The sequence below is a fragment of the Ursus arctos genome, unplaced genomic scaffold (genome assembly GCF_023065955.2).
Source record: "Ursus arctos isolate Adak ecotype North America unplaced genomic scaffold, UrsArc2.0 scaffold_20, whole genome shotgun sequence".
NCBI classification, from domain to species: domain Eukaryota; kingdom Metazoa; phylum Chordata; class Mammalia; order Carnivora; family Ursidae; genus Ursus; species Ursus arctos.
Genome location: NW_026622875.1, coordinates 7,453,647 through 7,481,466, shown reverse-complemented (window position 1 = coordinate 7,481,466; position 27,820 = coordinate 7,453,647). Strand labels below are relative to the sequence as shown.

Below are 27,820 nucleotides of genomic sequence, written 5' to 3'. Positions count from 1 at the left end.
CAGCACCATTTATTGAAGAGACTGTCTTTTTTCCACTGGATGTTTTTTCCTGCTTTATCAAAGATTAGTTGCCCAAAGAGCCGAGGGTCCATTTCTGGGTTCTCTATTCTGTTCCATTGGTCTACGTGTCTGTTTTTGTGCCAGTACCATGCTGTCTTTGTGATCACAGCTTTGTAGTATAGCTTGAAATCCGGCAGTGTGATGCCCCCAGCTTTGTTTTTCCTTTTCAACAGTTCCTTGGTGATTCGGGGCCTTTTCTGGTTCCACACAAATTTAAGGGCTGTTTGTTCCAGTTCCTTGAAAAATGTTACTGGTATTTTGATCGGGATGGCATTGAAAGTGTAGATTGCTCTGGGTAGCATAGACATTTTAACTATGTTAATTCTTCCGATCCATGAGCATGGAATATTTTTACATCTTTTTGTGTCTTTTTCAATGTCTTTTAAGAGTGATTTATAGTTTCTAGAATATAGATCCTTTACGTCTCTGGTTAAGTTAATTCCGAGATAACGTATGGTTTTTGGTGCTATTGTAAATGGAATGGATTCCCTAATTTCTCTTTCTTCAGTCTCATTGTTCGTGTATAGAAATTCAACTGATTTCTGAGCATTGATTTTGTATCCCACCACATTACTGAATTGCTCTATAAGTTCTAGTAGTTTGGGGGTGGAGTCTTTTGGGTTTTCTATATAGAGTATCATGTCATCTGTGAAGAGAGACAGTTTGACTTCTTCTTTGCCAATTTGGATACCTTTGATCCCTTTTTGTTGTCTGATTGCTGTTGCCAGGACTTCGAGTACTGTGCTGAATAATAATGGCGAGAGCGGGCATCCTTGTCGTGTTCCTGATCTTAAGGGAAAGGCTTTCAGCTTTTCCTCTTTGAGAATGATATTTGCTGTAGGCTTTTCATAGATGGTTTTTATGAAGTTGAGGAATGTACCCTCTATCCCTACAATCTGAAGGGTTTTAATCAGGAAAGGATGCTGTATCTTGTCAAATGCTTTTTCTGCGTCAGTTGAGAGGATCATATGGTTCTTGACTCTTTTCTTGTTGATATGATCTATCACACTGATTGATTTGCGAATGTTGAACCACCCTTGCATCCCAGGGATGAATCCCACTTGGTCTTGATGGATAATCCTTTTAATGTACTGTTGGATCCTATTAGCTATGATCTTGTTGAGAATTTTGGCTCCCATATTCATCAGGTCTGGACTCTTGGTCTGTAATTCTCCTTTTTGATGGGGTCTTTGCCTGGTTTGGGTATCAAGGTAATAATGGCCTCATAGAATGAGTTTGGTAATTTTCCTTCTGTTTCTGTTTTTGAAACAGCTTTAGGAGAATAGGTATTATTTCTTCTTTGAAAGTTTGGTAGAATTCCCTGGGGAATCCATCAGGTCTGGACTCTTGTTTTTCAGGAGGTTTTTATAACTGCTTCAATCTCTTCATAATTAATCGGTCTGTTTAAAAAAATCAGTTTCTTCCTGTTTCAGTCTTGGTAGTTTATAGGTTTCCAGGAAGGCATCCATTTCTTCCAGGTTGTTTAATTTATTGGCATAAACCTATTGATAAAAGTTTCTCTTGATCCTTCCTATTTCATTAGTGTTGGTTGTGATCTCTCCCCTTTTATTAATAATTTTATTAATTTGGGTCCTTTCTCTGTTCTTTTGCATAAGTCTGGCCAGTGGTTTATCGATCTTATTTATTCTTTCAAAGAACCAGCTTCTACTTCTTTTGATCTGCTCTACTGTGGTCCTGGTTTCTAATTCATTGATCTCTGCTCTAATCTTGATCACCTGCCTTCTCGTGCATGGGTTAGGCCTGTTCTTCTGTTCCAGCTTCAGCTTCTTGAGGTGAGAATATAAAAACTGCATTTTAGATTTTTCTATTCTTTTGAGTGAGGCTTGGATGGCTATGTATTTTCCCCTTAGGACCGCCTTTGCAGTGTCCCATAGGTTTTGGACCGATGTGTTTTCATTCTCATTGGTCTCCAAAACTTGTTTAAACTGATTTTTAATTTTCTGGTTTACCCAATCATTCTTGAGCAGGATGGTTCTTAGTTTCCAAGTGTTTGAGTTTCTTCCAAATTTTTCCTTGTGATTGAGTTCCAGTTTCAAAGCATTGTGGTCTGAGAATATGCAGGGTATAATCTCAGTCTTTTGGTATCAGTTGAGACCTGTTTTGTGACCCAGTATATGGTCTATTTTGGAGAAAGTTCCATGTGCATTCGAAAAGAATGAGTATTCTGTTGTTCTGGGGTGTAGTGTTCTATATATATCTATGAGGTCCATCTGGTCCAGTATGTCATTCAAAGCTCTTGTTTCTTTGTCGATTTTCTGCTTAGGTGATCTGTCTATTGCCAAGAGTGGAGTGTTGAGGTCCCCTACTATTAACGTAGTATTATCTATATGTCTCTTTATTCTGGTTAAGTGTTGGCTTGTGTATCTAGCTGCTCCCGTGTTGGGGACATAGATATTTATAATTGTCATATCCACTTGTTGGATACATCCTTTAAGAATAGTATAGTGTCCTTCTGTATCTCTAACAACAGTTTTAGTTTAAAATCTAATCTGTCTGATATGAGAATTGCTACCCCAGCTTTCTTTTGAGTTCCATTGGCATGAAAAATGGTTTTCCATCCCTTCACTTTCAGTCTGGATGTATCTTTAGGTTCAAAATGAATCTCTTGTAGACCGCAAATGGATGGGTCATGTCTTTTTATCCAATATGCAACCCTGTGGCATTTTATGGGAGCATTTAGGCCGTTCACATTGAGAGTGATTATTGAGAGATATGATTTTAATGATGTCATGTTGCCTGTGAAGTGTTTCTATAGATTGTACGTTTCTGTTCTGTATCACTCTTGGGGCCTTTTTACTTTTATAGAACCCCCCTTAATATCTCATGTAGGGCTGGTTTGGTGGTTACAAATTCCTTCAGTTCTGCTGATCCTGGAAGGTCCTTATCTCTCCATCAATTCTGAGTGACAGCCTTGCTGGATAAAGGATCCTTGGCTGCATATTCTTCTCAGATAGAGCTTTGAAAATACCCTGCCAACCCTTCCTAGCCTGCCAGGTCTCTGTAGACAGGTCTGACGTTATTCTGATATTTTTCCCTCTGTACATAAGGATTTTCTTCCCCCTGGCCGCTTTCAATGCTGTATCCTTGGATCTAATATTTGCGAAATGCACTGTGACGTGGTGTGGTGTAAGTCTGCTCTCATTGACTTTGGGAGGGGTCCTGTCTGCCTCTTGGGCATGAATGCTTGTTTCCTTTGCCAGATTAGGGAAGTTCTCAGCTACAATTTGTTCAAATATCTCTTCTAGACCTCTCTCTTTCTCCACCCCCTCGGTGATGCTGATGATTCTGACATTGGAACGTTTCACTGAGTCAGTAATCTCCCGTAACCTATATTCTTGAGATTGGATTTTTTTGAGGCAAGTTTCTGTTTTAACTTTCTATTCTACCATCCCATCCTCCAGTTCACTAATTCGTTCTGCCTCATTTACCCTGGCCATCAGAGCGTCTAATTTAGACTGCATTTGATTCATAGCATTTTTAATTTCTGCCAGATTTGCTCTCATTTCCACCCTTAGAAATTCTATATTCTCATTAATATTTTTGTTAATACTTTTTTCAAGACTACATATCATCTTGACCATTGTTACTCTGAACTCCATTTCTGACAATTTGGTTTTATCCATATCCATCAGTTCTGTGGCAGAGGCCACAGACTCATTATCTTTTCTTTGCTGGGGGGTATTTCTCCTTCTAGTCACTGTCATGAGGAGAGGTTGCGGGGATGCCCGGAGCCCAAATTATTGACAAGGACCCAGGCAGTGTGCAGTTGTTTTATAGGGACCTTAGGGATGTGGCTTCTTGATTTTTCAGCCTGCCTTCTGGGGGAGGGGCCTGCCGTGCTGATACTCAGGCAACCCTGTTTGGGTAGAGTTGCCCTGTCGCTTGCAAGGAGATGGGGATGGGCACAATGTGAACCGGTATTTCCAGGCTTTTGTTCTCTGGCGGTTTTCCCTGGCAGTTTTCTGTGACTCTTCAGAGAGTCAGAGCAGCAGTGGCTGTGTCCCAGCCTCTGTCTCAGAACAGAGAGATCGCAGTCCGCTCTCCACTGAGCTCTCTTGGCCACTTTAACTCTGTTTTTGTCGGTGCTGCTAAAAACCCTGCAGCCTCCCGGGTTGTGCGCCCCACAGCCGCTCTCCCAGCTCTCACTTCCAGGGCCGGCACATCTTTGTCCTTTGTGCCTCCAACACTGCCAGCCGCCCCCGGTTCCCACACATGCTTCTGAGCTCCCTGCTCCCTTATGGCTCGCACATGATCAGGAGCATCGGTTTTCAATTTGGACGCGCGTGCTCCCGAGCTCCTGGTTTTAGTCTGGTTCCAGTGAGCACTCCGGAACTCCGGTTTTCAGTCTGGTCCCGCACGCATTCCCAGGCTCACGGTCTCAGTCTGCTCTCTTGTGGGTGCCGGTCCACGAGTCCGCCTGCTCCCCAGTGCAAGTGGCTACTGCTTCCCGGCACTGGAGCGCGTCGGCTCCCTCCCCCTTCCGTTTATCTTCTGATATCTGTGCGTGGATTCATGGCTCCCCACTTCATACCTCAGTACTCAGCACTGGAGATGTTTGTTTGTAGAGATCCTGATGTATCTTCCTGCGTCTCCGGCTGATTCCGTGGGTGTTCAGAATGGTCTGGTAGATATCCAGCTCGACTCGGGAACAGCTGAGAAAGGGTCTCCTACTCCTCCGCCATCTTTTCTCCCCCTTTGCAGAAAGTGGTCGCTTTTCTGTTCATAGAGTTTCTGCTACTCTTTTCTTTGTTCTCCAGTTGCATTCATAGGTATTCAGAATGGTTTGGTAGCTCTCTAGCTGAATTCCTGGGACCAGACGAACTTTAGGTCTCGTGCTCCTCCGCCATCTTGGAACCGCCTACTATAGTTTCCTTTTAAGAAAAACTTTGCAGATATATTCTTAGAAGTAGGATTGCTTTGTAAAAAAAAAAAAATCAACATTTTTATGACTCGTTATTTAAATTGCTTAATTGCTTTCTGGAAGGATTATACTATCACTTTATATAGGAACTAGCAGTGTGCAGAGTTGACTGACTTAACAATAACTTCATCAACTCTGGTACTTTATTATTATTTTTTTAAGATTTTATTTATTTGACAGAGAGAGCACAGGCAGGGGAGGCTGAGATAGAGGGAGAAGCAGGCTCCCCACTGAGCAGGGAGCCAATGCAGGGCTGATCCCAGGACACTGGGATCATGACCTGAGCTGAAGGCAGATGCTTAACCGACTGAGCCACCTAGGGCCCCCAACTTTAGTACTTTAGTGAACATTTCCTTCCTCCCTGAGATTTCACCAGTGAAGTGGTGATAGTGCATCATTTCAGTTTGTACTTTTTTGATGACTAATGAGGTTTTATCCATTTAGAAATTTAGAATTTTTAGTTAGAAAAATGTAATTCTAAAAGATAGTAAAATACTTTTTATATTTAAGGAATTTGGAAATGAAGGATTAGTGGTTGATCCCTAAACCAAGTATTATATAATTAATGATAAGTGCAACTTAAAATGTAAGACAATTATTATAATGAGCTGTTCTCAGTATTGACTCTTTTGAGAGACATTTGAAAAAATTATGGACAAATTTAAATTGTTCATAAATTTAAAAAAGTCAATTGATAATCCTAGAGACTATACTAGAGCAATTTCTCATGTCTTGTCAATAAGCCAATACATTTAAAGTTTTACTTTAAATGAGACCTTTTAAATTTTTACAAGGTTCTACAAAAATTATTATTATCCATTGTGCCATTGTGCTAGAATTAATTCTCTTTGAATTTGAACTTAGAGAAATGGGACGCCGGTCATCAGATACTGAAGAAGAAAGCAGAAGCAAGAGAAAAAAGAAACACCGTCGACGGTCATCTTCAAGTAGTTCTTCAGATAGTAGAACATACAGCCGAAAGAAAGGTGGACGGAAATCAAGGTCAAAGTCAAGATCTTGGTCCAGAGATCTTCAGCCTCGCTCTCATTCATATGATAGAAGGTGATATTTATAATCTTCACTTATTTGGTAATGAGAGTAACATTCTTTAGAGTTCATATGTTTTTGTACTTTTAATTTTTCTGGGTAAACCTTTTTTTTTTTTAGTGGTTATGTATTTATGAGGGTTAGGTCCCAACCTAAAAGTTTTTTTTTTTTTTTTAATTTTTACTTTTTTATTTGAGTATGTTATATTAGTTTCAGGTTTACAATTTAGCGATTTGACAAATTTATATATTATGCTATGTTCACAAGTATAGCTCCCATCTGTCCCATTACATCACCATTACAGTATCATCGACTGTATTCTTTATGTGCTGCTTTTTATTCCTATGCTTTACTCATTTCATGACTGGAGGCCTGTATCTCCCTTTCCCGTTCACCCGTTTGGTCCAACCCTCCCCCAGAGGTTTTCCTTTTTCCAGGCCCAGTTCATGGATCTAGTGTCTTCTTCCTTTGCCTATTCTTTGTAGATGTAAACTGGTGTAGTTCTCATAACGTATTATCTGATAATATTTGGAAGGATTGCATACTACTGAACACCCCTTATGTCTTAATTAGTAGCCGATCCAATCACTAAATTATGAATCAGTCATCTGACTCTTCAAGAGGAGTAACATTTTATTTCTATTTGCTTCTAAGGATTGAGAAATAGTAAAAATGAAATGATTCTTTAGAATCTAGATGATTTCCCTTTAATGCCTGTAAAAATTTTTTTTTAAAAGATTTTATTTATTTTAGAGAGAGAGAGAGAGAATGAGAACACGAGCAGGGTGAGGGGCAGAGGGAGAAGTAGACTCCCTGTTGAGCAAGGAGCCTAATGTGGGGCTTGATCCCAGGACCCCAAGATCATAACCTGAGCTGAAGACAGTCGCTTAACTGACTGAGCCACCCAGGCACCCGTAAACATTTTTTATAGCAATGACACTTGATTGTATTTTATTTCAGACGCAGGCATCGATCAAGCAGTAGCTCTTCTTATGGCTCTAGAAGAAAACGAAGTCGAAGTCGTTCAAGGGGTCGAGGGAAATCCTATAGAGTTCAGAGATCTAGGTCAAAAAGCAGAACAAGAAGGTATGCCATATCAGATATTTATTGCTTTGTAACAAACTATTTCCAAACTTAGTGATCTAAAGCAACAATCTCTAATGTTCTCATGATTTTATGATTTTGACTGAATTCAGCTAGCAGTTTTTTTGCTAGTCTCATCTGGGGTCACTCATCCTATTGGCTTTTCATCTTCCGGTAGGCTGGACTGGGCTTTTTCATATGATGGAGGAAATTTTTGAAGAAAGTAAGTGAAGAAGTTGTAAAATCTTTCAAGATCTTGCTTCAGTGTGTTATGGAATGAGTTTGTGTCCCCCATAAATTCGTATGTTGAAGTCTCAACCCCCAGTGTAATTATATTTGAAGATAGGGCCGTTATTGGAGGTATGTAAGGTTAAGGTTGAATGAGGTCATAGGGTGGAGCTTTAATCCTGTAGGGCTTGTGGCCTTATAAGAAGAGGAAGAGAGACTTTCTCTCCTATGAGTATGCACTCAGAGGAAAGGCCATGTGAAGACATAGTGAAAAGGTGGATATTTACCATCTTTTCAGCCAGGAAGGGAGCCCTTACCAGGAATCAAATCAGCTGGCATCTTCATTTTGGACTTAGAGCCTCCAGAACCATGAGAAATAAATTTATGTTGTTTTAGCTGTGCAGTCTGCGGGATTTTGTTATCGTAGCCGGAACAGACTAATACACAGCTAGACTAATACACTAATGCACAGACTAATACTCCACCTGTGTTTTTTTGCTGTGCTCAAGGGTCCATAATAAAGAGAATAGCCTATCTGGAGTCAGTTGTACATTTGGGCAATGGTAGAAAATTTGGTTGAATAGGATGGGGACTGTGGTATTGACGGACTCGATAAAAAGAGGCATTCAGCAATTATTGAAGGTTTTGAGCAAAAGAATGTTAGGATGAAAAACATTTTAGGCAGATCAGTTTCTTTTCTCTTAGTTCTTCATACTACTATTAGGCTCTACTTGTGGGGCTGTATTAGCAGCCTGGTTTTGTTATTTAGGGCACAAAATTTTATAAATCACTGTGTGAATCTGAAGTTGGATAATAGCAGTAAAGTTCAAATGTTTAGCTTTCTGGCCTTGTGTTATTTGGCCTCAGCCTCCTGTTGTTTGTCATACTCCATGGCTAAGCCACTCTGGTATCACATGCCTTATTTCCCATTCATGTCCTGGAGTTGCTAGCTTTGTTTCTTTGAGCATGCTCTTTCTTCCCCTTTCTTGCAGTATCTGTACTTTGTGAAACCTTCCTATCTTTTAATGTTTAGTTCTATTTAACCTTTAATTCTTTCTCAGTCCTTTTTTGATTTTTCACTCCCAAGTCAAATTCAATCCCTCCTTTTTTGACCCCCATCACATGTGGTTCCTGATTTTTAACACTTACATTTTGAATATTATGTTTTGTTATTCTCATATATTATAAATTCTTGCAAGGGGATCCTCTTGTTACCTAGCAATATGCTTTGCTAGTAAACGTGCCTTGATTTGAGTGAATGTTTAATTTGGGAAATGAAGTTAGGTAGAGTGCTTGGTTTTGTAGCAAGAAAATGTTTTATTGTTTTATTGATTTGTAGAAAGAAAGCTTTATTTTGGATGTATTGATTTGTCTAAAAAGAGGCTTATTACCAGAAAACAACTTCAGTTGAAGTTTCCCATCAGTGGGAACAAAAATAATAATTCATGCTTTTTATGGTCTTTTTTAGTTTATAAAGTATTTTCGTATTTACACATATACTCCTATATATTTTCACATGTGTCAGTCATTTATAGTTTGATTCCAAGCATCAAGGTTTTAACGGAGGGAAGTTTTGTAACCATTGGAAAGGCTCAGGGAATTAGGGAAGCTGTCACTGATTATTTTAAATTGAAGCATGGCAGCTGGTTGTTTGCTCAGAAGTCACTGGAAGTTTTAAGTACTCTTTCAGTTTGTGGTACGAAGTGGGTGGTTCTCAAGATATTTACCTGGAAGCTGTTTTTCTGCCCAGTTATCTACTTAGAACTGTCTCCAAAGGGGAACCTGGAAATGTTAATTTCTGTTTCTTTGCCATGCAAGGAAGACCTTCAAAAGAGTAGCAGTGATGTCTAGTCAACCACAAACTAGCACATATGCATTTAGTAATTTGAGTTTTATAACTCTGTCAAGGTGTCATGCACGGTAATACCTTTATTTTGTATATTAGAAAACAAGTTCAGAGGTTTATTCAAAACAGCAACTTCTCAACCTCTTGCATCGACACTTTGGCGTTTAACTACAATAACTAATCTGGAGTCACTAAAAAGTCTTAAATTTGGAGAAAATACATTATCCATGTCCTATATACATATTATTTTGGAAAGTATATTTTAGGAATTTATTCTTCAAAATGCTTGAACTAAATGAGTTTAATCTTGGTTTAACAAGAAAATTTAACAACTCGTTCCTTGAGTTAACCAAAGCTATAATTTGAACAGAGAAGATGAAAGTAGTGAGTTTTTCAAAGAAAAAAATACTATATGATTCTCAGTCTGAAGGTTTGTTGTTAATGGTCTCCACTTTTTAATAGAAATGAGTGATTTCAGTTGTGGTAAGTCAAAACTTCCAGAAAACTTGTTACATATGTAAAAAGTAATTGAAAGAGAAAGCATGTTCTGGGGGATGGCAGGAGGGAAGTTGAATGTGTGAAGTTTGCTGCAGTTTCTGGTGATAAGTTATAGAGTAATTAGGTGATTATAATTTTTTAATATAATTTTAATATAGTTTTTACATTCTCTAAGTATTCAAGTTGTGACATATATCACTTCCTTTTGCGACAGTGAGGAATCTACTCCTGTTATCCACAGTATATTTACTTATTTCTTCATTCTGGAGTACACAGAAAGTAGTTTCAGAATTGCTGATATATACCCCTGTAAAAAAACCACACACATAAAGAGTCAATAATTTTTTTTTTAAGATTTATGTATTTATTTTTAGAGAGAGAGAATAAGAGAGCACAAGAGCGCGTGCGTGCACAAACCAGAGGGGCAGAGGGAGAAGAATCTGAAATAGAGTCCCTGCTGAGCATGGAGCCGGCACAGGGCTCAGTCTCAGGGCCCTGAAGTCATGACCTGAGCCAAAACCAAGAGCTGGATGCTTAACTGACTGTGCCACCCAAGCGTCCCTAGAGTCAATAATTTTTTATGCTTTTCATCTTTACTGTGCTTCTTCACTTTATTGTTAATTTCTTTGAAGAGTTAGGTTTATTTGTTTTTGTTTATATTTCATTTTATGTTTTTTTATCCCCCTAAGTTTAAAACTTTTATTTGTCCCCCCTTTATTTTATTTTTTTATTTTTAATTTTTTAAAGTTTGTTTATTTTTATTAATCTTTATACCCAACATGGGGCTCACACTCAACATCCTGAGACCGAGTTGTGTGCTCTACTGACTGAGCCAGCCAGGCACTCCTCCTCTCTTTATTTTAGTAGGTGAAACATTAATATGTTTCCAACAGACAGCACTATACTAAAAAGGTATACCAGAGAAATAGCCCTCCCCTTTCTCCTTTTATCTTATTCCTAACCACTCCGTAGGTAACTAATCCTATTGCGTTTTAGCTTTCTTCTGTTTCTTTTTAAACAAAGCAGTATTATATCCGTGGCATACTGTAGATATTCTTTTGTACTTTGTTCTTTTTGTTTACTAATATATCTTGGAAAGAACTCCATGTCCATTAACAGTAATCTTTCTCTCTTTTATTTTTTTTAAATGGCTGCTTAGTTTCTCATTGTGTGGCTGTATCCTAAATAGCTTAGCCTCTCTCCTAGCTATGGACATTAAGGATACTTCCTATATTATGTAGTTGCTAAGAAGCTGCCATGGATAACCTTGTACATGAGTATTTTTGTATTGTTGGAGGTATCTTTTCATTGTAAACTCCTAGAAATAGGATTGCTAGATGAAAAGGTAAATAAGTTTGTAGTTTTGTTAGAAATTGCCAAATTCCTATCATTAATACACGAGAGTCTTGTTTCCTCACAGCGTCATCAATAGAATGTGTTGTCCTATTTAAATGTTTGCCAATCTGATAGATGAGAAATGGTTTTGTAATGCAGTTTTGGTTTTCATTTCTTCTTACCGTAAGTGAAGCTGAACATCTTTTTATATGTTTGGGGGCCATTTTTCTGTCGTTTTTGTGTGTGAATTTTCTCTTCATGTCTTTTGGGTTTTGATATTTTTTTCTTTCATTTTTAAGAGTTACTAGGTAGATTAACCCTTTAGCTATAACTCATATGGCAAATACTTTCTCTTAGTTTTTCAGTTGTTTTTTGTCTTTGTTCATGCTCTTTGTAGGCCATGCAAAAGCTTTTTTATGTGGTCAGATTTATCACTCAGTGCATCTTCCCTTACATTCAGAATATAGAGAAAGTCTTTCCTTACATCCAGATAAAGAGGAATTCACTGATGTATGTTTTTAGCATACCTGTTTATTTCATTTTCTATATTTATGTCTTTCATATATGTGGATTTATTCTTTTCAATGCTAGGAGGTATAGATCTATTTTCTTTTTTCAATTGGTTGTTGTCACATCACCATTTATTAAAAAAAGTCCATCTTTGCTCCAGTGATTTATGATGTCCCCCTTTATTGATAAACTAAATTTCACTACTACTTGGGTCTTTTTCTTGATATGCATATTCCACTGGCCTGCTTTTCGTTTATGCACTAGTACCACACTTCTAATTAGAAAAACTTCACAGTGTGTGTGTTTGCGTGTGTGTATTTTTTTTATTTTTAGAGAGTTGGGGAAGGGGCAGAAGGAAGAGAGAACCCCAGGCAGACTCCACATCCATCATGGAGCCCAACCTGGGGCTCCATCTCATGACTCTGAGATCATGACCTGAGTCAAAATCAAGAGTTGGTCCCTTAATCAACTGAGCGCCCCAGGCGCCCCAGAAACGTCACAGTATACTTCAATGTGGGGTAAGGCTAAGTCCCCCTTTGACTTTTAGCTCTTCTTTTTCAGTGTTCTCTTGCTATTATTTTCATGTGAACTGTTTATTTTTTTCATATAAACTTTGATATTAACTCATTTACGTCCATTAAAAAAACTTTCTGGTGTCTTTATTGGGAGTATTAAACTTGTAAATTATGGAGAACTGACATTTTTATCATGTTGAGTTGTTCTAAGAGCAGAGGGATGGTTTTTCATTTGTTCTAGGCAAGTTTTTTTTGCTATTCAGGAGTGTTTTCAAGTTTTTCTCATATAAATCTTGTTTATTTCTTCCTCTTCTTTTTCTTTTTTTTTTACAAGCTCAGTGTTTTCGTGCCCCTTCCTTTACAAAAGCTGTGTGTGTGTGTTGTAAGGACTTTTTTTTTTTTTTTTAAAGATTTTATTTATTTATTTATTCAACAGAGATAGAGACAGCCAGCGAGAGAGGGAACACAAGCAGGGGAAGTGGGAGAGGAAGAAGCAGGCTCCTAGCAGAGGAGTCTGATGTGGGGCTTGATCCTGTAACGTCGGGATCACGCCCTGAGCCGAAGGCAGACGCTTAACCGCTGTGCCACCCAGGCGCCCCGTAAGGACTTTTTTTTTTATAACGATTCAACAATTTTTTTTTTTTTTTTTAAAGATTTTATTTATTTATTCGACAGGATAGAGACAGCCAGCGAGAGAGGGAACACAAGCAGGGGGAGTGGGAGAGGAAGAAGCAGGCTCATAGAGGAAGAGCCTGATGTGGGGCTCGATCCCAGAACGCCGGGATCACGCCCTGAGCCGAAGGCAGATGCTTAACCGCTGTGCCACCCAGGCGCCCCATCAACAATTTTTTTTTTTAAGATTTTATTTATTTATTTGACAGAGAGAGAGAGAGCGTGCACAAGCAGTGAGAGCGGGGGTGGGAGAAGCAGGATCCCTGCTGAGCAGGGAGCCCAACACAGGGCTCGATCCCAGGATCCCGAGATCATGACCTGAGCCAAAGGCAGACGCTCAACCAACTGAGCCACCCAGGTGCCCCGTGTGTGTTTTTTTACACACAGTGTCACATTAGTTTGTACAACATAATGATTAGACAGATTTATATGTTATGCTAAGCTCGCCACAAATATAGCTATCATCTGTCACCGTACAACACTATTACAATACTGTTGACTATATTCCCCATGCTATACCTTTTATCCCCATGAAATATTCATTCCAAAACTGGAAGCCTGTACCTCCTACTCTTCTTCACCCATTTTACCCATCCCTCAACCCCGTCCCCTCTGGCAGCCATCAATTTGTTCTCTGTATTTATGGGTCTATTTCTGCTTTTTATGTTTACTCACTTGTTTTGTTTTTTAGATTCCACATAAAAGTGAAATCATATGGTATTTGTTTTTGTCTGACTTATTTCACCCTCTAGGTGTCGCAAATGGCAAGATCTCATTCTTTTTTATGGCTGAGTAATACTCGCGTGTGTGTGTGTGTGTGTGTGTGTGTGTGTGTGTGTGTGTGTATACATATAGGTATACATATATATAGTATTTTTATTTTTAATTTTTTAAGGAAACTGCATACTGTTTTCCACAGTGACTGCACTAGTTTTCATTCCCACCAATAGTGCGTGAGGGTTTCCTTTTCTCTACACCCTTGCCAACACATATTTCTTGTCTTTTTGATTCTAGCCATTCTGACAGGTATGAAGTGATATCTCATTGTGGTTTTGATTTGCATTTCTCTGATGATGAGTCATGTTGAGCATCTTTTCCTTTGTCTGTTGGCCACCTGTATGTTGTCTTTTTTAGAAAACTTACCTGTGTCCTCCACCCATTTATTAATTGGATTGTGTGTGTTTTCTCGGAGTGTGTGTGTGTGTTTTGGTGTTGGATTGTAGAAGTTCTTTATAGATTTTGAATATTACCTCTTATCAAATATATTATTTGCAAATATCTTCTCTCATTCAGTAGTGTACCCTTTTTTGATGGTTTCCTTCACAATGCAAAAGCTTTTTATTTTGGTGTAGTCCCAAAAGTCTACATTTGCTTTTGTTTCCCTTCCCTGAGGAAACATATCTAGAAAACTATTGCTAAAGCTGATGTCAGATTACTGCCTGTGTTTTCTAGGAGTTTTATGGTTTTGGGTCTCACATTTAGGTCTTTAATACATTTTATTTTTGTGTATACTGTAAGCTGGTGGTCCAATTTCATTTTATTGCATGTAGCTGTCTAGTTTTCCCAACACCATTTGTTGGAAAGACTGGTTTTTCCCATTGTGTATTCTTGCCTCCTTTGTCGTAGACTAAACCAAATAATCATGGGTTTATTTCTGGGCTCTATTCTGTTCCATTGACCTATGTGTCCATTTTTTGTGCTAGTACCATACTGTTTTGATTACTATAGTTTTGCAGTATATCTTGAAATCAGGGATTGTGATACCTTCAACTTTTTTTTTCTTTTTTTCCCCTCAAGATTGCTTTGGCTCTTTAGGGTTGACTGTGGTTCCATTTTAGGATTGTTTGTTTTCTAGTTCTGTGAAAAATGTTGGTATTTTGATAAGCGTTGGATTAAATCTGTAGATTGCTTTGGATAGTATGGACATTTTAGCAATATTTGTTCTTCCAGTTCATGAGCATGGACTATCTTTCCATTCGTTTGTGTCATCTCCAGTGTCTTTCACCAGTGTTTTAAAGTTTTTAGAATATGTCTTTTCACTTCTTTGGTTATGTTTATTCCTGTGTTTTTCTGTGCAGTTGTAAATGGAATTATTTTCATTTCTTTCTGCTACTTCATCATTGTGTATAGAAATGCAACCGATTTCTGTGTATTAACTTTGCATCCTGAGACTTTATTAAATTGACTTATTCTAGTAGTTTTTTGGTGGAGTCTTTAGGGTTTTCTATGTATAGCATCATGTCATGTACAAATAGTGACAGTTTTACATCTTCCTTACCAATTTAGATGCCTTTTATTTCTTTTTCTGATTGCTGTGGCTAGGACTTCCACTACTATGTTGAATAAAAGTGGCAAGAATGGACTTCTTGTTCCTGATCTTAGGGGACAAGCTCTCAGTTTTTCACCTCTCAGTATAATGTTAGTAGTGGGTTTTTCGTATATGGCCTTTCTTAGGATGGGATATATTCTCTCTATACCTGCTTTGTTGAGGGTTTTTATCATGAATGGATGTTGTACTTTGTCAAAAGCTTTCTCTGCATCTATTGTGATATCTGTTGTGATGATCGTATGTTTTTTATCCTTTCTCTTGTTAATGAGATGTATCACTTCGATTGATTTGTGAATATTGAACTGCCCTTGCATCCCAAGAACAAATCCCACTAAATCATGGTGAATTATTTTTTTTTAGTGTGTTGTTGGATTTGGTTTGCTAGTGTGTTATTGAGGATTTTTGCATCTATGTTCATGAAAGATATTTGCCTATAGTTTTCTTTTTTTGTGGTGTCTTTATCTGGTTTTGGTATCAGGATAATGCTGGCTACATAGAATGAATTTGGAAATTTTCCTTACTCTTCTATTTTTGGAATAATTTGAAAAGAATAAGTATTGACTCTTCTTAAACTGTTTGGTAGAATTTACCTGTGAAGCCATCTTGTCCTGGACTCTTGTTTGTTGGGAATTTTTTGATTATTTTTTCAGTTTCATTACTAGTAATCAGTCTGTTCAAGTTTTCTGTTTCTTTCTGATTTGGTTTTGGGTTGTAATATTTCTAGGAATTTATCCACCTCTTCTAGGTTGCCCAGGTTGTTGGCATATACTTTTTCACAGTATTCTTTTATAACCCTTTGTATTTCTGAGGTGTAGTTTCTTATTTTTATTTCTTTACTTCTGATTTTATTTGAGTTCCCTCTTTTTAATTGTTGATTGAGAATGGCTAAAGGTTTATCAATTTTGTCTTTTTAAAGAACTACCTACTGGTTTTGTTGATCTCTTAATTATTTTAGTCTCAATTTATTTCTGCTCTAATCTTTATACTTTCCTTCCTTCTACTGGCTTTGGTCTTTGCTTTTTTTTGTTAGCTCCTTCAGGTGTAAGTTAAGGTTATTTATTTCAGAGCTTTCTTGCCTCTTGACATAGGCACGTATTGCTATTATCTTCCATCTTAGAACAGCTTTTGCTGCATCCCAAAGATTGTCAACCGTTGTGTTTTCATTTTAATTTGTCTCTGTGTATTTTTTATTTCCTCTTTGAGTTCTTGGTTGACCCATTCATTGTTTAGTAGCATGTTTTTAATCTCCACCTATTTGTGTTCTTTCCAGATTTCGGAAATCTGGAAATCTGATTGATTTCTTGTTTCATACTGTTGTGGTTTGAAAAGATGCGTGATACAATTTCAGTCTTTTTGAATTTATTCAGACTTGTTTTGTGACCTAAAACATCATCTGTCCTGGAGGATGTGCCATGGGTACTTGAAAAGAATGTGTATTCTACTGTTTTTGGATGGAGTGTTCTGAATATATGTTAGGTCCATCTGGTCCAATATGTCATTCATAACCACTGTTTGCTTGTTGATTTTCTGTCAGGATGATCTATTCATTGATGTAAGTAGGTGTTAAAAGTCCCCTACACCTATTGTATTACTGTCAGTTTCTTCCCTCAGCTGTTAACAGTTGCTTTATATACTTTGGTGCTTTCATGTTGGGTACATAAATATTTACAATTGGTATGTCCTCTTGTTGGTTTATTCCCTTTATCATATTGTAGTGTTCTTCTTTGTCTCTTGCTACATTATTATTTTAACGTCTAATTTGTCTGAAGTTAGTACTGTTACCCCAGCTTTCTTTTTGCTCCCAATTGCATGGTAAATGTTTTTCTATCCCTTCATCTTCAGTCTGCATGGGTCTTTAGTGCCGAAGTGAGTCTCTTGTAGGCAGCATGTTAATGGGTCTTACTTTTTTTTAGAAATTTTTTTATTATTATGTTCAGTTAGCCAACATGTAGTACATCATTAGTTTTTGAAGTAGTGTTCAGTGATTCATTAGTTGCATATAACACCCAGGGCTCATCACACGTGCCCTCCTTAATACCCATCAACTGCTTACCCCATCCCCCAACCCCCTCCTTTCTGTAATCTTTAGTTTGTTTCCTGGAGTCCAGAATCTCTCATGGTTTGTTTCCATCTCTGATTTCTTCCCATTCAGTTTTTCCTCCCTTCCCTGTGGTCCTCTGCACTATTCCTTATGTTCCACATATGAGTGAAGCCATATGATAATTATTTTTCTCTGCTTGTCATATTTATTTCACTTAGCATAATCCCCTCCAGCTTGTCTATTCTGTCACTTTTTGTCTTTTGATTGGAGCATTTAGTCCACTTACATTTAAAGTAATTATTGATAGGTATGTACTTACTGCCATTTTGTTACTTGTTTTATGGTTGTTTTTGTAGTTCCTCTCTGTTCCTTTCTCCTTCTCTTGCTCTCTTTTTTTTGAAATTTGATGATTTTCTTTAGTGTTATGCCTGGACTCCTTTCTCTGTATTTTTTGTGTTTCCATTACAGGTGTTTGATTTGTGGTCAACATGAGGTTCATATATACCAGCTTATTAATACAGCAGTCTATACTAAGTTGATGGTCACTTAAGTTTGAACCCATTCAAAGCACTAAGTTTTTATGCCTCCTCCCCCATGTTTTATGTATATGATGTCATACTGTACATCTTCTTATTTTGTCAATCCCTTGACTGATTTTTACAGGTATAATTGATTTTATTGCTTTTGTGCTTTAACCTCCATACTGATTTTATAAGTGATTTATCTACTACTTTTATTATATGTTTGTATTTAGCAATTAAATTTTTTCTTTCTTAATTTTTTTATTCTTGGTGATAGCTTTTTCTTTCCACTCAAAGAATTCCCTTTAATGTTTCTTATAAGCTGGTTTAGTGGTAATGAACTTTGACTTTTATTTGGGAAATTCATTATCTCTCCTATTCTGACTGATAATCTTGCCAGGTAGAGTATTCTTGGTTTCTGCTTTTCTTCTTTCAACATTTTGAGTATATCATTGCCACTCCCTTCCGGCCTGCAGTGTTACTGCTGAAAAATCAGCTGATAGCCTTATGGGGTTTTCCTTGTGTGTAACTTTTTTCTTTTCTCTTGCTGCTTTTACAGTTCCCTATTTATCACTACTTTGTGCCATTTTAATTATATTATTGTCTTGGTGTGGACCTCCTTGTGTTAATTTTTTTGGGGGCTCTCTATTTCCTGGACCTGAATGTCTGGTCCCTTCCCCAGAGCAGGGAAGTTGTCAGCTATTGTTTTTTTCAAATAAATTTCTCATCCCCTTCTCCCTCCTCTCCTCATTTTTCAAAAAAGATTTTATTTATTTATTCTTGAGAGAGAGAGACAGAGAGAGAGAGAGCATGAGCAGGGGGAGGGGGAGAGGGAGAAGCAGACTCCCTGCTAAGCAGGAGCCCCATCTCAGGACCCCAAGATCATGCCCTGAGCCAAAGGCAGATGCTTAACCAACTGAGTCACTCAGGCATCCCTCTTCTCATTTTGAGTTAACTTTTGTATGTGACGTAAGATAAGTGTCCATTTTCATTGTTTTGTATGGGAATATGTTTTTTTCCCAACATTTATTGAAAAGACTATCATTTTCCCATTGTGTAGTCTTGTTAACATTGTGAAAATCATTTGGCCATATACTTAAGGTTTTTTTTCTAGACTCTTTATTCTTTTCCATTAGTTTATATGTTTGTCTGTATGCCAGTACCAATGCTTTGATTACTATAACTTGTAATATATTTTGAAATACCAGTGTGAGGCCTTCAGTTTTTGTTCTTTTGGTAGATTGTTTTGGGTATTTGGGGTCCTTTGAGAGTCAAAATGGATTTTAGGATTTTCCTATTCTGTGAAAAAGGCCTTTCGGATTTTGATTGTGTTTGCATCTGTCGATAGCTTTGGTAGTAACGACATTTTAACAGTAAATACCAAGTCTTCCCATGTGTGTCATCTTTTTAATTTTTTTCAGCAGTATTTTCTTTTGAGTATGCGTATACAAGATTTTTGTGTCCTTGGTTAAGTTTATTTCTTGTTTTGTTCTTTTTAATGATAACGTAAAGGAGATGAATTTTCTTTCCAGTTTGCTCATTATTAGTGTGAAGAGATACAACTGATTTTTTTTAACACAACTGATTTTTTAGTGTTGATTGTGTAACTTGCAACTTTATTGAATTTGCTTATTCTAACACTTTGTGTGTGTGTGTGTTGTGTAATCTTAGGGTTTTGTACATTTAAGATCATGTCGTCATGTCAAAGTCATAATTTTACTTTGTCTTTTCCAATTTAGTTGACTTTTATTTCTTTTTCTTGCCTAATTGTTCTGACTAGAAATTCTAGTACTATGAATAGAAGTGGCGAGTGTGGGCATCCTTGCCTTGTTACTGGTGTTTGAGGAAAAGATTTCAGTTTTTCACTGTTGAGTATGATGTTAAGCTCTGGGCCTTTTATATATGAACTTTATTATATTGTGTTACTTCTATTCCCAATTTGTTGAGTGTTTTTACATGAAAAGATATTTAATTTTGTCAAATTTTTTTAGCTCAATTGAGATGATCATGTGATTTTTGTTCTTCATTTTGTTAATGTGGTATATTACACTTACTGATTTTTGTGTATTTAAGATCCTTGCATTCAAGGGACAAAACCCATTTGTTTATGCTCTAAAATTATTTGAATGTGCTGTTGAATTTGATTTGCTAGTATTTTGTTGATTTTTTGCATCAATATTCAATATGGATACTGGTCTGTAGTTTTCTTGTATTATCTTTGTTTGGCTTTGATATCAGGGTAATAAAACGAGTTTGGAAGTATTTCCTCCTGTTTAACTTTTTGGAAGAGTTTCAGAGGGATTGGTATTAATTCTTATTTAAATGTTTGCTAGAATTCTCTGGTGAAGCCATCTGATCCTGGGCTTTTGTTTGTTAGGTTTTTGATTACTGATTCAGTCTCTTTGCTATAGGTCTATTCAGATTTTCTGTTCTTCATAATTTAGTCTTTATAGATTGTGTATTTGTATGAATTTATCCATATTTTTTGGTTATCCAATTTGTTGGTATATAATTGTTAATAGCAGTCTCATAATCCTTTTTATTTCTTTGATATCAGTCATAATTTCTCCTGTTTCATATCTGATTTTAGTTTGTTGAGTCTTCTTTTTTTCCTTAGTTAATCTAGTTAGGGTCCTGCCAATTTCATTGATCTTTTTAAGAAAGAGACTCTTCGTTCCACTGACTTTTTTTTTGAAGATCGATTGAGTAACAAGAGAGAGAAAGATTGAGAGAGAGTGTGTGCATGGGAGCGGTCAGAAGGGCAGAGGGAGAGGGAAAAAGAATGTCAAGCAGCCTGCATGCTTAGGGCAGAGCCCCGCGTGGGGCTCAATCCCACAACACCCGAGATCATGACCCAAGCTGAAACCAAGAGTTGGTTGCCCAACTGATTGAGCCACCCAGGTGCCACTTGTTTCACTGACTTTTAAAGTTGTTTTTACTGTACTTCATTTCATTATTTCTGGTCTTTTTATTTGTTTGTTTTAAAGATTTTATTTTTCTATGTATTTGAGAGAAGGGAGAGCTGGGGGAGGAGCAGAGGGAGAGGGACAGGCAGACTCTGTGCTGAACGTGGGGCCTGATGTGGGGCTTGATCCCACAACCCTGAGATCATGAGCTGAACTGAAGTCAAGAGTCAGTCTCTTAACCGACTGCGCCCCCCCCTTCCGTGCGATCTTTATTAATCTTTTCCTTCTGCTAAGTTTTGGTGTAGTTCTTCTTTTTCTAATTCCTTGAGATGTAAAGTTACGTTATTAGTTTGAGATCTTTCTTCTTTTTTAATGTAGGGATTTTCTGCTATAAACTGCCATCTTAGGACTGTTTTTCTTACAATCCATAAGTGGTATATTGTATTTTCGTTGTCATTTGTCTCAAGATATTTTCCTAATTTCCCTTGTGATTTCTTTTCTTTTTGTTTAAGATTTTATTTATTTATTAGAAAGAGAACAAGCAGGGATAGGGGCAGAGGGAGAGAGAGAGAGAGAGAGAGAAGCGGACTCCCACTGACATGGGGCTCGATCCCAGGACCCTGAAACCATGACCTGAGTGAGCCAAAGGCAGACACTTAACTGACTGAGCCACCTAGGCACCACTCCCTTGTGATTTCTTCTTCGACCCTTTGGTTTTTCAAGCAAATGTTGTTTAATTTCCACGTATTTATGGATTTTCCAGTTTTTCCTGCTGCTATATATTTCTAGTTTAATTCCATTATGGTCAGAAAAGATACTTCGTATGGATTTAAGTCTTCCTGTATTTGTTACAGTTTGTTTTGTGGCCTAACATGTGATCTATCCTGGAGAGTGTTCCATGTGTGTTTGAGAAGAATATGTATTCTGCTGCTGTTGGATGGAGTATTCTATGTACGTCTCTTACATCCAGTTGGTTTATAGTATGTTCAAGTCCTCTGTTTCCTTACAGATCTTATGTCTTCTTGTTTTATCCATTATTGAAAATGGAGGATTGAGGGGTGCCTGGTTGGCTCAGTCAGTTAAGTGACTGCCTTCAGTTTAGGTCGTGATCTTAGGGTCCTGGGATCGAGCCCTGTCTCCAGCTCCCTGCTCAGCAGGGAGTCTGCTTCTCCCTGTTTCCCCCCTTCCCCCAGTGCATGCTGTCTCTCTCAAATAAATAAATAAATAAAATCTTTTAAAAAATAATTGAAATATTTTATTATTATTGTATTGCTCTATTTCTTCCTTCTATTTTGTCAATGTTTGCTTCATATATTTGAGTACTCTGATACCAAGTGCATATATATTTACAATTGTTATATCTTCTTGGTGAATTGACTCTTTTATTATTACATAATGTCTTTCCTGTTTGGGAGTTTTTGACTTAGTCTGTTTTGTCTGATACAAATATATCAGCTCCTACTTTCTTTGGGTTACCATTTGCATGAAATATCTTTTTACACCCTTTAATTTTCAGCTCATTTCTGTCTTTAAATCTAAGGTGAGTTTCTTGTAAATGGCATGTAATTGCATCTTGTTTTTTTACTCCGTTCAGCTAGTCTGTATCTTTTGTTTGAAGAGCTGAAGCCGTTTACATTTAAATTAATTGCTGATACAGAAAGACTTGCTATTTTTTTAGCTTTCTGTCTATTTTGTAGCTATTTTGTCCCTCCTTTTCACTCTTACTGCTTTCTTTTGAATTTTGTTATTTTATATTAACATGCTTTGATTCCTTATTTTCTTTTGTGTATCTTCTATGAGTTATTTTCTTTGTGACTATCATAGAACTTACATAAAAGGTTAAAATTAGAAAAATCTATTTTAAGCTGATAACAACTTAATTTTAATTATATACAGAAACTGTACTCTTTTATATCTGCCTACACTGACTTTGTTATTGATGTCACACATTATATCTTAATATATTGTGCATCTATTAAACCTGGTTTTATAGTTATTCATTTTTTAAAGATTTTATTTATTTATTTTTAGAACAGTTTTAGGTTCATAGCAGAATTGAAAGGAAGGGATAGATATTTCCCATATATCCTCTGCCCCAACACATGCATAGCCTGCCCCATTATCATCATCCCCCACACCAGAGTGGTACGTTTGTTACACTGATGAACCTGTATTGACAGGGCATAATCACCCAAAGTCCATTGTTTGCATTAGGGTTCATTCTTAGTGTTACACATTCTGTGGGTTTAAACAAATGTATAATGACATGTATCTATCATTATAGTTTCTTACAGAGTAATTTCACTGCCCTAAAATTCCTCTGCCTATTCACCCTCCTCCTATCCCCGAACAATCTCTGGCATCCACTGATCTTTTTACTGTCACCATAGTTTTACCTTTTCCAGAATGTCGTATAGTTGGAATCATAGAATATGTAGCCTTTTCAGGTTGGCTGCTTTCACTTAGTAATATGCAGCTAAGATTCCTCCATGTCTTTTCATGGCCTGATAATTCATTTCTTTTTAGTGTTACGTAGTATCCCATTGTCTGATGTACCACAATTTATCCATTTACCTCCTGAAGCATATCTTGGTTTCTTCCAGGTTTTGGCAGTTATGAATAAAGCAGCTATAAATATGTGTGCAGGTTTTTGTGTGAATTTAAGTTTTCAGCTCCTTTGGGTAAATAACAAGGAGCGTGATTGCTAGATTACATAGTAAGAGTATGTTTAGTTTTGTAAAAAATTGCCAAACTATCTTCCAAAGTGGCTGTTTCTATTGTTCCACATCCTCACCAGCATTTGGTCTTGCTAGTGTTCCAGATTTTGGTCATTTTAGTAGGTTTTTAGTGTAGTTCATTATTACTTTAATTTGCATTTCCCTGATGACACATGATGTGGGAGATCTTTTCATATGCTTATTTGCCATCTGTATATCTTCTTGTTGAGTTGTCTCTTAAGGTCTTTGGCCCATATTTTAATTGGGCTTTTTTTGTTGTTGTTGAGTTTTAAGTGTTCTTTGTATATTTTAGATGACACTCCTTTTATCAGCTGTGTCTTTTGTAAATATCTTCTTCCAGTCTGTGGCTTGTTGTGTTATTCTCTTGATATTCTCTTTTGCAGAGCAGAAGTTTTTAATTTTAATGAAGTTTAGCTTATCAATTATTTCTTTTATGGATCATGCATTTGGTGTTGTATCTAAAGTCACTGTGGTATCCAAAGTCACCTAGGTTTTCTTCTGTGTTATAGGGATTATATAGTTCTGCGTTTTACACTTAGGTCTATGATCCATTTAGAGTAACTTTTTGTGACTGATATAAGGTCATTGTCAAGGTTCATGTGTTTTATTTATTTTTATTTTTTTAAATTTTTGCATGTGGATGTCCAGCTGGTCCAGCATGTTTATTGAAAAGACTATCTTTGCTCCATTGTATTGCTTTTGTTCCTTTGTCAAAGATCACCTATTTATGTGGGCCTACCATGGTTCTGTGGATCTATTTGTCTCTTCTTTTGTAAATACCATACCCTCTTGATTACTGTAGCTTTATAGTAAGACTTGAAGTCAAGTGGTGTCAGTCCTCCAGCTTTATTCTTCTTCAGTATTGTGTTGGCTGTTCTGGGTCTTTTGCCTATCCATATAAATTTTGGAATCAGTTTGTTGATATTTACAAAATCAATTGCCGGGCTTTTAACTGGGATTGCATTGAATCTAGAGATCAAGTTAGGAAGAACTGTCATCTTGACAATATTCAGTCTTATCCATGAATATGGAATATCTCTTTATTTCGTTATTTTATTGTTTTGTTCATCAGAGTTTTGTAATTGTCCTCCAATAGATATTATGCATATCTTGTTAGGTTTTTACTTAAGTACTTCATTTTTGAGGATACCAAAGTAAATCATATTGTTCTTTAAATTCCACTTCTTCATTGCTGGTATATAGGAAACTTTGTTTTCTGATAATTTCAAATTTAATGCAAACTCACAAGGGTAATATAACTCCTATATACCCTTTACATATCTTCCCCAGTTGTTGATATTTTGTTAATAATTACATTTTTATGTAATCTATATCTACTGACATAATTTTATAGTTATATTTTTTTAAAGATTTTATTTATTTGACAGAGAGCGAGCAAGCTTGCGCGCGAGTAGGGGGAGGGGCAGAGGAAGAGGGAGAGAGAGAATCTCAAGCAGATTCAGTGCTGAGTGCAGAGCCCGATGTGGGGCTTGATCCCAGGACCCTGATATTATGACCTAAGCCGATGGTGGACACTTAACTGACTGAACCATCCAGGCGCCCCTGGCTATCTTTTTTTTTTTTTTTTTTTAAATATTTTATTTATGTGTTTGAAAGAGAGAGACAGGGGTGCCTGGGTGGCACAGCGGTTAAGCGTGTGCCTTCGGCTCAGGGCGTGATCCCAGCAATCTGGGATCGAGCCCCACATCAGGCTCTTCTGCTATGAGCCTGCTTCTTCCTCTCCCACTCCCCCTGCTTGTGTTCCCTCTCTCGCTGGCTGTCTCTATCTCTGTCGAATAAATAAATAAAATCTTTAAAAAAAAAAAAAAAAAAAAAAGAGAGAGACAGCCAGTGAGAGAGGGAACACAAGCAGGGGGAGTGGGAGAGGAAGAAGCAGGCTCCCAGCAGAGGAGCCTGATGTGGAGCTCGATCCCAGGACTCTGGGATCACGCCCTGAGCCGAAGGCAGATGCTTAACGACTGCGCCACCCAGGCGCCCCTGCCCCTGGTTATCTTTTTAAAAAAGATTTATTTACTTATTAGAGAGAGAGGAAGAGAGAATAACTGTATGCACGTGTAGGTGGAGGGGCAAAGAAAGAGGGAGAGAGGGAGAATCTCAAGCAGATTCAGTGCTGTGTGCAGAGCCAGATGCAGGGCTTAATCCCATGACCCAGAGATCATGACCTGAGCTGAAACCAAGATTCAGATGCTTAGCCAACTGAGCCACCCAGGTGCCCCTATAGTTATTTTTTACACTTTAGTCTTTTAAATTCTATACCAAAATTAGAGGTGGTTTACCTATTGTCATTACAGTATTACAGTATTACAGTATTCTGTATTTATGTGTTTACTTTTATCAGTGAGCTTTATATTTTCATATGCTTTTGTGTTGCTGTCTATTGTTTTTTTTTTCCATTTATCTTGCAGGATTCTCTGGCAGATCTAGTGGTAATGAATTTCTTCAGTTTTTATTTATCTGGGAAAGTCTATTTCACCTTTATTTTTGAAGGATTGTTTTGTTGGTTATAGTATTCTTGGTTGGCCATTTTTTTAAAAAAGCTTTTTGAATATATCGTCCCACTCTTCTCTGGCCTGTAAGATTTTTTCTGAGAAATGTACTGGTAATTTTATGGATGCTTCCTTGTATGTGATGAGTCACTTTTGTTTCTTTCAAGATTCCCTCTTTGTCTTTGGCTTTGACAGTTTAGATAAAATTAGTCTTGGTGTGGGACTATTTGGGTTCTTCCTAATTGGAGTCTTTTGAGCTTCTTGAATTTGTATTGTCTGTTTCCTTCCTCATAGCTTGAAAGTTTTTGACCATTATTTCTTCAACAGACTTTGTGTCCCCTTCTTTTCCTCTTCTTATTCTGCACCTTACATCATAGGTATATTGATCAGCTTGTTTTTGTCTCATAATTTCCTTAGGCTTTTTCCACTTTCTCCTTTGTTTTTTTTTTGCTCCTCTAACTCAGTAATTTCAAAATACCTGATTTTGAGTTCATAGATTTTTTTGTTTGATCAAGTCTGATGTTGAATCCCTCTAATGAATTTTTCAATTTAGTTATTGTATTTATCAGCTCCAGCATTTCTATTTAGTTCTTTTTTTATAGTCTCTTTCTCTTTACTAATATTCTTGTTTATGCATCATATTTCTGATTTTGTTTAGTTGAACATCTGTTCATAGTTGTTCTCTTGTATGTCTTTGAACTTTTTTTAAAAAAGATATTTATTTATTGGAGAGAGGGAGAGTGAGCATGAATACAAGCAGGGGGAGGGGCAGAGGGAGAGGGAGAAGCAGGCTCCCCACTGAGCAGGGAGCCTGATGCAAGGCTTGATCCCAGTACCCTGAGATCACGACCTGAGCCGAAGGCAGAGGCTTTACTGACTGAGCCACCCAGGCACCCCTGAACTTAAGATAATTATTTTGCATTCTTTTTCAGGTAATTCATCTCTTTCTGAGCTCTCTTTCTTTTGGATTGGTTTCTGGGAATTTGTTACTCTGGATCATGTTTCCCTTTTTCTTATGCTTTTTAATATTTTGTTGAATTCTAGAAAACATCATCCATCTCTCTCAGTTGTTAGGGCCTGGCTTTGTACAGGGGAATATCTTCACCAGTCAGTCTGACTCGAGATTCGGGGGGGGGGGGGGGCTCTGAAACCTTTTTCTGGAGGTTGCAGCTTCTCTAAAGTTGTGCGTGTAATTTCCCTTTTTTTTTTTTTTTTTTTGAAGATTTTGTTTATTTATTTGACAGAGACAGCCAGCGAGAGAGGGAACACAAGCAGGGGGAGTGGGAGAGGAAGAAGCAGGCTCTCAGTGGAGGAGCCTGATGTGGGGCTCGATCCCAGAACACTGGGATCATGCCTGAGCCGAAGGCAGACACTTAATGGCTGAGCTACCCGGGCACCCCTAATTTCCCATTTTGAATTTTTCCGATTTCTTTTTCAGGAGTTTGTAATCTCTTGCTCCCTCTAGTTTGGTTCTGTGACAATTCAGGTTCTCTGGTACTACATGGAAAAACAGCCCTGTTCTCCCTGGTTGTCAGCAGCCCCCAGGCATCCAGAGTGTATGCTAGTTCCCCATTAGCACTCTGAATCAGGTAAGATATATATCTTTCTCTCCATGAAGTCTCTGAAAATCTGGAACACTGGACACATGCTCCACTGTTTTCCTTCCTAAGGTAAAAACTTCAAGGTTAGGCACTCTTTTCTGGTTGTGCTGAGCCGTGTTGGACATTGTTTGCTGCACCATACATTCTCTGGTTCCTCAGCAAGGCACTGCCTCTCTCTTTTACTTTCAGCAGCCCCAGTCACCCATCCAAACTGTGCTGGTACTGTTAGTGTTTTGAATCAGGAAAGACAAAAAACATTCCCTCTGAAAACAAAAGCTGGAGTGTTGAATGCAGGCTCCACTCTTCTCTATCCTCATACCCTCTAAGGGAGAAGTCAGAAGCCAAGCCGAATTGTGCTGGCTTCGAGGAGGGAGTATTGTGGATACTGTGATGGCTCTTCTTAGACATTTCAGTGTAGCTGCTCTTGGCTTTGCACTCACC

At 37.5% G+C, this 27,820-nt stretch overlaps 1 protein-coding gene across 1 annotated transcript in view; it reads left to right on the top strand.

Moving 5' to 3' along the window:
• Positions 1-27,820, top strand: part of RSRC1 (arginine and serine rich coiled-coil 1) — a 414,405-nt gene that overhangs the window by 13,102 nt on the left and 373,483 nt on the right. The window contains exons 2-3 of the mRNA XM_057315931.1: positions 5,867-6,064; positions 7,010-7,135. Coding sequence (XP_057171914.1) covers positions 5,871-6,064; positions 7,010-7,135 — 320 coding nt within the window. The 5' untranslated portion in view covers positions 5,867-5,870. The remainder of the gene's footprint in view (positions 1-5,866; positions 6,065-7,009; positions 7,136-27,820) is intronic.